Source organism: Nannospalax galili, unplaced genomic scaffold, assembly GCF_000622305.1.
Source record: "Nannospalax galili isolate Female #2095 unplaced genomic scaffold, S.galili_v1.0 scaffold962, whole genome shotgun sequence".
In the NCBI taxonomy this organism is placed as follows: Eukaryota; Metazoa; Chordata; class Mammalia; order Rodentia; family Spalacidae; genus Nannospalax; species Nannospalax galili.
The window spans coordinates 116,967-126,975 of NW_008348537.1; the positions used below are offsets into that span (position 1 = coordinate 116,967).

The 10,009-nt window shown below is 38.1% G+C and overlaps 1 protein-coding gene across 1 annotated transcript in view; it reads left to right on the forward strand.

Annotated features, from left to right (window-relative positions):
• Positions 1 to 749: 749 nt before the first annotated feature.
• The window catches only part of LOC103743895 (T-cell receptor gamma chain C region C7.5), an 11,641-nt gene continuing 2,381 nt past the window's right edge, over positions 750 to 10,009 (forward strand). Inside the window, exons 1-4 of the mRNA XM_029569535.1 lie at positions 750 to 755; positions 1,373 to 1,436; positions 2,303 to 2,305; positions 9,338 to 9,667. Coding sequence (XP_029425395.1) covers positions 750 to 755; positions 1,373 to 1,436; positions 2,303 to 2,305; positions 9,338 to 9,667 — 403 coding nt within the window. The remainder of the gene's footprint in view (positions 756 to 1,372; positions 1,437 to 2,302; positions 2,306 to 9,337; positions 9,668 to 10,009) is intronic.

Consider the following 10,009-nt stretch of genomic DNA (forward strand, 5'->3'; position numbering starts at 1 on the left):
AACTTACAAATATAGTTTACTATGTATCATAAATAAAATGTCTCATAAAATTTAAAAAAAAAAGAAAAGAAAAGAAACTTCTTTCCAATCAATCAATTGAACAATCAAACAATTTGAAATACTATCTAGATATAATTTTCTTTTTTAATACTTTATTGTTTTTATTTTATGTATATGAGTGTATTGTCTGCAGGTCTGTAAGTGCACCCATGTTGTGCAGTGCCTACGGAGATCAGAAGAGGTGTTTGATCACTTGGAACTGGAGTTACAGAGGTGGTTAGCCACCATATAGGTGCCAGAAATCGAACCTCAGTCCTCTGCCAGAGCAGCCAGTGCTCTTAACCACTGAGCCATCTCTCTAGGCCCCTCTAGACATAATTTTCATCCAGCCCTTTTATCCCCAGTTAGGCTGGTGGCTGTGAGTTGTTGTGAATGGCAGTTGTATACCATGATTAATTCATCCTTCATCTTCAGGACACAAGTCACTCCTGCATGTAACTTGGCCCAGGGCAGGTTATATCTCGAGAGGGTGTAGGGGTCAACAGAGCCCCGACCTGTCCTCTCCAGTCCTGGCAGGTGAACACTTCACCTGGACTCCAGGGAGCACTAGGCTGATTCTAGCTGTTCTTTTTTACCTCCCTCTGAAATGAGTGACATAAGAACAAAGAACGGCCTCCACGAGGTTCTAGTCTTTATATCAGTGTGGAATTCTTCCCACACTGACGTTTAAATAAGGAGCCTACAATGTCATGGAGGTAGACTTTTACAGTTTTGTCTTTGCACCCAAGAAAACTAATAAGGCACCACAGAACTTACTTTCTCATTTGGAATTCTCTTCATCCTGAATTGTAATGTCAAACTGTAAATACGGCCTGGTTGCAAACAGGACTGCGGCTTAGTTCTCTTAAATATATACATTTGCATTTTAGTTATCACGGAACTTCCTCCTTTTACAAGCATATTCCTTCATTGCTGACAGAGGGCCCTGTGGTGTGTGAAAATGAGCGTGTTCCTTTGATACAACCTCTGAGCAAATTTAATGAAAGAAACAACCTGGAAAAGTTTTAAACATACTGCGTTCTGAGAAGACTTTTCTTGGATGACCTCGAGAAATAGTTCACTTGCTTTTGGGCCCATCTCTCTTTTTTTCTGATCTGAACTATTCCACTTTGTGTCCTCACTTTCCGAAAGCTGCCTCCATGGAAAAAAAAAAGTTGTACCTGATGTCAACTTATGAGGAAACATATAAGCTCTTAGATGCCACAAAACTTATATCCATGGATTCTCTAAGGAACCCAGATCAACTTTCCAGGATGAATTTTTAGCCTTCTGTTCATGACATGAGACTTGGAAAAAGGCTTGGATTTCGTAGAAGCATGGTAGAACAGGCAGGAGCAAGAAATTTCCTGAAGGAACTAAAGTTATTGTAATTCCTGGTGAGTAGTTACTTTTCTTTGTTTATCCTAGTAGTGAAAAAATGGGTAGATACTTTAAAATATAATTATAATCTACTTTATCTGGCTGTCATATTATTGGTGTGGGCTCACAAATAGCAGCTTTAGGTAGGGGCTATTGGATGGAGAAACAAAACTCCTTTATGAGTATTTCTTTTCTCTCCCTGTCAATAAACAGATTAAAATTTTACACTGAGAATACTTATCTATATACAGGATGGCCTCAAGCTACAAATTTAAAATTTTTGAGGATTATATTTGTAGATGAATAGTTTAAACTCTTGCTTCCAGATGCTCTTTGATAAAAACATTGATGGTAGTTTGAGCTATGATGCAGTGCTGCTTTCTCCAGATAACCTTCCAAACATCTGTATTTGGTTTTGGTCTCATCCCTACAAACAGGGTGAAAGTTAATTTCTATAGTAAATGGCTATAGAAGGTCAACAAACCGCACTTCCTATTCTCTAACTCCTTAGAGGATAGTCTGACAACAGTCACATTTATGCTACTGGGATTCTTGTTGTATGTTTCAAGGCACAGTTTGCCAGAGTTTGCAGTTCCACAAACTATACAGCTCCAAGCTCCGTAATGAAATCTCTAAGATGTTATGTATAACTTTACTGGCTCAGTCAGTCACTCATCAAACATTTGCTGAAGACAATATTCCTTCTGGGTTATGAAGACAATGGAGTTTACAAGACACAGATCAGCACTCAAAGCCTCCAGTCTAAGGATGAGTGTTCTAGATTTTAACTGAACTGGGCCTCACCATATTTCTAGATGCATCACTGCCAGAGAATCAGGAGATTATGGGCTCATGAGCTCTTTTATTTCCTTAATTTGAATAGCAGGTGTTGTCTGTAAAGTTGCTATACTGGTTGAACATCATTAAATCAAATCTCTGAAATTCTAAAACTCTGAAATCAAAACCACTTCTAGTCTTGAGCATTTTGGAAAAGGAATATACTTGCTGAATTATATTTAATGCAAGAATTTGATGACAGAATGCTATGCCTTTAAAATGATACTAGTACAGCTTTTTGCAGGCCAAACAGTACACTACAGATTCCAGGCTTTCTCTCTTTCTTCTCAGTCCTGTGAAGAGACTATCCCCACTGTACAATTGAAAGCACAAGGCTCAGAGAGGTTATTTACTTTCCTATGAACAAGGACTGTGACAAAGTTTGGCATCTCTCTGAGGCTTATCAAGGCCTAAGTTTCTAGTGTGAAACTTGTGTAAGGGGACATCTTTAAAATTGTAACTCAGTTTGCTACTGCTCCTTTCTACTGTATTTCTGTTTTAGCATCAAATTTTCCAGAAATATAGAAACTGTTTAAAAAATGTTATATACAATGTTAAAATTGCATTCCTCAACTGCATTATGAGATAGCTTCAGGAACAACCAAGGGCTAGGATCCTCTGCTGAGCAGCACATGATTACAATTCAACACTCTGGAAACCGTCAAGGAATTTTCAAGTCAAAAAAGCATTTTCTAGCAAGGAAATGCTCATCATTAAACGTTCATATTATGGATTAACTAATGGTTAACTATTAACTATGGTTATCAATGGGTATTGGATCTGAAAAAGAATACACTTTATTTTTAATTTAAAAGATTTATTTTTTTATTTTGTATATATGAATATTTTGCCTGCATGTATGTGGGTGTGTACCACATGTGTACAATGCCAGTGGAGGCCAGAGGAGGGCATCAGATTCTCTGGAGCTGGAATTGCAAGTAGTTGTGAGGAGCTGGGAACTGAATCCTAGTCCTCTTCAAGGGCAGCAAGTGCTCTTTACAGCTGAACTATCTCTCTCCCTCCAAGAATCCACTTTGTAATCAATCCATATACTCATTTATCCATTCATATATGTTACAAAATAGCTATAAATCATACTGAGTGCTCAAATATATGATTAGTATTATTGTTCCCATTTGAAAATTAAGAAATATTAATAAACTGTAAATTAAATTGTAGGTTCACAAACTAATTTCATATATGAAAACACATGAAGGGAACTGAGTTAGAAGCTTTGGGAAATGTCATCTGAAAGATAAAATGAAACTTCTGAAACATATCTGATACAAGAGGGCAGGCATGACCCAAGGCAGACAGAGTGGGTTCATTCCTTATATTCTCAATACATTCTCATCCAATGTGATTTGTTTGACCTTTGTCTCTGTTAAATGTCAGTAGGCCAGTTTTTATGTCTTTATATAAGCAATGACAAAATACTGGTCTAATTAAAAGATGAATACAAAGGGAGGTTTTTAGAAAGGTTTTTGAGATAGTGGATGAGAGATAAAGATGTGGTCCAGGTGTTTGGTTCTGGCACAAAGCTCATCATTACAGGTAATTTTTCCTTAAATACTTCAGAATAAAGCTGGGAGGGGAGGCAAAGGTACAAGCTCTGTAGGCTCCAGGGCGGGAGCTGTCTCAGAGTTCTGAGAACTGCTCCTGGTTTGGTCACTCACCACAGTGGGTTCTCCAGAGAGGTCAGGCAACTTGTCCAGGTTCCTAGGAGGTTCTGTTCTATACAGTCTGACATGGGAGCTATTTACAAGGTGTTTGGAGTGAGCTTGTATCCCTGAAGGATGTAGGTGCTAGGTCTTTTTGCTATTTCTCTAATGAAGGTTTTGCATTTAGATCAGATATTTTATTTATGTGATTGCAAAAATAAGCAGTGGGAGAAAATGGGAAAACAATGTACCAAGCTTGCCATCTGCTTACAGAAAGATGAAATTTGGGGTGATATGCCACAGTATGATACGCATCAAATGCCAAATTATTTCACTGTGTCACTACATTCAGATAAAATATAGGCTATGTTTGTTCTTAGTTAATATTTAATTCAGTTCAGCAAGTTTGTTCATTCCTTGTTAGCCTTTAAAATGCAAATGTGTCTGGAAGAAGGAGAATCTCATAAAATCTATCTTAATCTATGGAATCCACTGAAACGGATGTTTTCTGAGATTTTTCATAAAACTTATAATAAGCATTGGAAACATGGAAGATTTAGGTTTAGTAGTTGAGATCATGTGAGGACATGAACTCATAGTTTAAGAGGACTTTCAAGATCTCCTCTTTCCTGTGGCTTAATGCAAACTTTATCAATCAAATTAAACAATGGTGACATAGACAATCCCCCGATGTCCCTGAGAAACAACTTCTAGGCAACTGCCTGCAGGGAAAGACTCAGCTCTGATGATGATGGAGTGTGACCTCTGAGGAGACCAACTTCTGTGTTACATTCGGCAAGCAAATTTTTACTGATCAGTTATTGCATTACTAAATGTGTAAAGAATGTTGATTTATCATAAAATATTGGAAAAAACACCTAAAGTGAGAATGATTTATATTGACATTAATAGCTCATAATTTTGTTGTATTTCTAGTCAATCATTTATGCATGCATATCTTTTATTTTAGAAGATAAACCTCATATTAGATATACAATAATGAATCTGGATTTTTTAAACTGGATTTTTTAACTTCATAATACTTCATAAATCTTTCTTTAAAATGTCTTATAAATATTCCACTGAGCATTTTTCAAACTCTGATACAGCAATACAAATATAAAATAGCCATATGTGTACTTATGATGTCATCTAATATATCAATTGGTTTATGCCAATAAGGATATTTTATCCACATTATAATTATCCACTCACAAAACATTTTTCTTTTTATTAATAACATATGATTCATTGTACATGAGAAATAATTGTAAATTATAGAGACCTTGGTGTCAAATAATAGTGCCAAATCCATGTTCAATTCCTTTATTTTCTTTTACCAGTGTGTCATTGAATCAGCATGAACTAAATTCATTGTAGATAGATACTGTAGGCAAAATGTGAGGTTCTTTGCTTACTGGTGAGACGAGGGAGAGAGAGAGAGCGATTAATTCGTAAAGGAAATGTGTTTGTTTATGGTTTGGGCCAGAACTGAGCATAGAACAATTGTTAGTCTCTCTCTACCTTTCCTGAGGGAGTGTTGCAATTTATAGGAAAGATGAAACCCATACCAGTAGGATCCTAAGAAGTTGGGTTTCTCTGGGGAATCTCATGCTAGAGATGAAAAGAGCCCAAAGCTCTAGGACCACAAGAGGCTCTTCTTCCTAAGAAAAGCCTGCCCTGGTTCTAGCAATTTATCTAGTAGATAACTCTACATACGCACACTTGACTTTCAGCAGTGTGACGGTTTCTCTAAAAACTAAATATAGACCTACCACATGTCTCAGATGCACAGCTCCTGGACATACACTTAAAAAGTATATTCTATCACAGACAGACTTGTCCATTTGTGCTTATTCCTGCTCATTTCACAATAGTTAGTAAATGGAATCAGCCTATATATCCATTAACATATGAGTGTTTAATAAAAATGTGGTATGCATAGACCATGGGTATTATTCAACCCTTGAAGAAAAACGAAGTTATGAAATTTTCAGGAAAATGGATGGAACTAGAAAATGTATTAAGTGAGGTAGCTTAGGCTCAGAAAGACAAATATCACATGTTCTCTCTCATTTAATGATTCTGGATTTTAATGTTTATATATTTGTATTTATGTGAGAGTGTGGGTAGAGGCCAGGAAACCAGAAAGGGGTCCATGTGGGGGCTATGGTGGAAGGTGAAGAAGCTTTAACTGGGGGGAGAACTGGGTTGCGGTAATAGACCAATGAAGAGGAGCATTGGGGGTGGAAGGGGACAAATAGATGGGAGAGTGGAGATGGGGAGGGCAGTGGATGGCAGCTGAGGGGAAGATTACCCCAAACTATGTATAAAAATACCATAAGGAAATCTGTTATTTTATAAGTTAATCGAAAAAATAAAAATTACAGAGAAGATAAAAGAAAAGCCAGGACATATGCCAAGTAGACTTGGAAGTGAGTTAACTTATCAGAACTGTGCGACATCTTCTGGGAGGGAGGTTCCCTCCTGATGCCGAAGTCAGCCTGTCTTCACCCCGAACATGAGTCCTGGAGAAGCTTAATTCTTTAGCATCCTAGTTATACATGACAGTATCATGTCTAAGTCTCACTTGGGGATCACCATGCTAGAAGAGCATCTTTTCAGATGAGAAGCTACACGATGACTGTGCTGTGAGGCAATGCTTTTACTGTGTAGGAAGCTGCTTTTTAATTTCGTCAAGCTCCACTTGTCAATTCTTGGTGCTGTTTCCTGAGCCACTACAGTCTTATTGAGAAATTGCTTTCCCATTTCTTCCTTTATAAGTTTTAGAGTTTGGGGTCTTATATTAAGGTTTTGATCTACTTGAACTTATTTTCATACAGGGAAAGAAACAGGGATCTAGTTTCATTCTTTTATATGTGGGCATCCAATTTTACCAGCACCATTTGTTGAAGCAGCTGTCTGTTTTCCTATGTAAATTTTTGACCTCCTTGTCAAAAATCAGGTGGCTGTAACTGTGTGGGTAAATATCTGTGACCTCTGTTCTGTTCCATTTATCTGTGTTGTTTGTTGATTTTGGTAATATAGCTATCATCCATGTTAATTCTTACAATTCATGACTATCTTCTTCATTTCTTCAGTGTTTCAAAATTTCTATTATATATGTCTTCCACTTCCTTGATTTGATTTGTCTTCAGGTTTGTTATATACTTGTGACTGCATAAACAAGGATTTTTTTAAGAAAGCTCAAATTTTTGAGCTGCTTCTAGTGTGATAGTATATTCCTGTAGAGGAGGATCTGTTCACCTCATGGACTCTCCTCTTTTATATGATTTATGCTGGTACTGAGTCTGTACTGAACAAGAGTCTGATGTCATCTAGAGTTGCATTTACTTAGTATCTTTTCTTCTTTGCATGTCCTGGGCCTCTGTTGGCTATATTTAACTTTGTGGTCCCATTCTCCTGAGATCTCATCTGGCAGTTTGTACATCCTAGAGTGGCTAATGTTCTAACTGTGGGATGCTTTTCAGTTCTATCACAAATTGAATACAAAGTGAACACAAAATTGAGATTCTCTCCAAGTGGTCCTATCTTCATACTTTCAAAACCCACAAAGTATTCATCGCTCTGCGGGAGGAATGTGGCTGTGTCAAGTATCCAGTTGGATCTTCAGAGTCTTTAGTCTCTACAGGAGTGAACCTCATAGCAGATAGGTGTCTCTAGAGGTCATTCTACCTATTGACCTTGGTCTCAGGTGATGAAATCAGCTTCTACCTGCCAAGGATAGGCCTCTTTCCCTTGCCACTTCACTGCTTAAGCCAAACTTCCTGCCGCCTTTCCTACCATGGCTGTCTCACCTGTGACTTCAGCTCCCTGACTTGGGAATCTTCTAAGACCTCAAGCCCCAGAGTAGCTCACTTTTAAACAACAGGTTCTTTCTCATGATGATGCCTGGTCTCAGTGCTGAGTTATGTGGATGGGCAGAATGGAATTCCTGTTCACAAGTGACCCTTCCCAACAAAGGATTCACTGTCTCAACAAGACCTACAGCTGAATTTGAGGCTTGCATAAACTATAGGTTTGTCCTGGAAATAGGGCTGCCAGTGTCCTAGCCTCAGAGCTACCTGGCTTGCTTGGGGTGAGGCTTCCCTTCCCCTCCCTCTGCTGGGGAGTCATGTGGCTAGAACTGTGCTTTGACATGCTGCTTCTTAGTACACGACCCTCCTGTTTATCTGAATGATAACCTGTCCTACTATTCCTTTTATGAATTTCCAATGTTTGTCCTCTTTTTCTCTCCTTAGAATAGAGTTTATTCTTTCTTATTCTGACTCTTCTCCTTCAGCGTGTCACACTCAGCAGCTTCTACTCTTCCATCTTTTTGATCTTCTTAAGAAAAATTTCACTGATGTTAGTAAGGTAAATTGGAAAGAAAAAGATGTCACTAAAACAAGCAGGGTACACTGCAGAGTTAGCTAAATGAAGAGTGGGTCACATAGAATTACAGAGCATGAGATGGAGAGCTACTTGTCCAGAACACATAAGTGACAAGGGATGGAGAAGGAAAACACATCATTAATGTGACTTGGGTCTCCTTCCCCTCCTCTGCTACCCACCATGATATCATGTTATACAATTAGAAGAGAAAGGGGATGTGTAAACATGGATGTGTTCATGAATGTTGGAAGCCTTGCTTTTGAAACTCATACCCATTTCAGCACGTGGGGAAAGAACAAATGCAAATGTCCTGTGCTGCCCATCACAGAAGCAAAATCTAAGAATCGATTGTTTAAACTGGATTATTCAGAGAGCTAGCAATTTGGGAAGTCAGAGGGAAATCTGCCTTCTGGATCCTTTTCTTAGCATTTTGAGAACAGATACAGATACAAAACCAGAATAAAGCCAATAAATCAATACAAAGTTTAGCCCTTTTCCTCTGGTCAGGTGTGTCTTGTCTCTGAGATTCTACTTTCATTCATTATCGCCCCCTCTCTCTGTATATTGGGAGAGGTTTCACAAACACCAAGGCTGCTAAGTCTTGCACTGCTTCTCAGAGACAAGTCTGAATGGCATCTGGAGTTAAGGCTAACTCAGAAGAAACTATTAGCTGTGTGCATGCTTACAATGCTTCCAGTGTGTATCTGCAGCTTGTTCCCTAGAGAATGAAGGTCAAATGTGCTCATAACACAGAAAGGGTTCTGTCCCTATCATTGTGGCCTTCTCAGGGAGACCAGAGAAGATACTGAGCTTATTAGCTATGATTTTTGGAAATTATTTACCCTCTCAAACCTGTCTGCACAGCTGTAAGTAAATAGCAATAATACATTCCACACAACCCATAGTGACAGCAATTAATTCCATGATAACATGTTTTTCTACTGGTTTGCAATCAGCTGTTCAAATCTTGCAATGTTTATGTTTCTATAATAATTTTTATTGTTTTTCCGTGTTCCTACTCATAGATAAAAGCTTTGATGCAGACATTTCCCCCAAGCCCACCATTTTTCTTCCTTCTGTTGCTGAAACAAAGCTCCACAAGGCTGGAACATACCTTTGTCTCCTTGAGAAATTCTTCCCTGATGTTATAAAGGTATATTGGAAAGACACCGATGACAATAGGATTGTGGAATCCCAGGAGGGAAACACGATGAACACTAGTGACACATACATTAAGTTTAGCTGGCTTACTGTGACTGGAAAGTCGATGCATAAAGAGCACAGATGTATTGTCAAACACGAGAACAACAAAAATGGAGTTGATCAAGAAATCATCTTTCCTCCAATAAAGAAAGGTATGTGCATATCCATGAAAATTTAGCCTTCCAGAAAGCTTGTTTGAAAGGGAATACAATACCTTTTCTAATATGTATTACTAAAAAGCAATGTTAATCACTCTTAAATATTGTTACATTTAATGGAAGCATTAATGCCATCATTTCCTTATATAATTGAAATGGTAAATATGATTTGGAGAAAGTAAGCTGATTTTTTTCTTAAGCTTTCTCAGACATGTATCCAGTCTCTATTATAAAAAAGGCATCTGGGGGCTGGAGAGATGGCTCAGTGGTTAAGAGTGCGGACTCCTCTTGCAGAGGACCTGGGTTCGATTCCCAGCACCCACATGGCTGCTATGA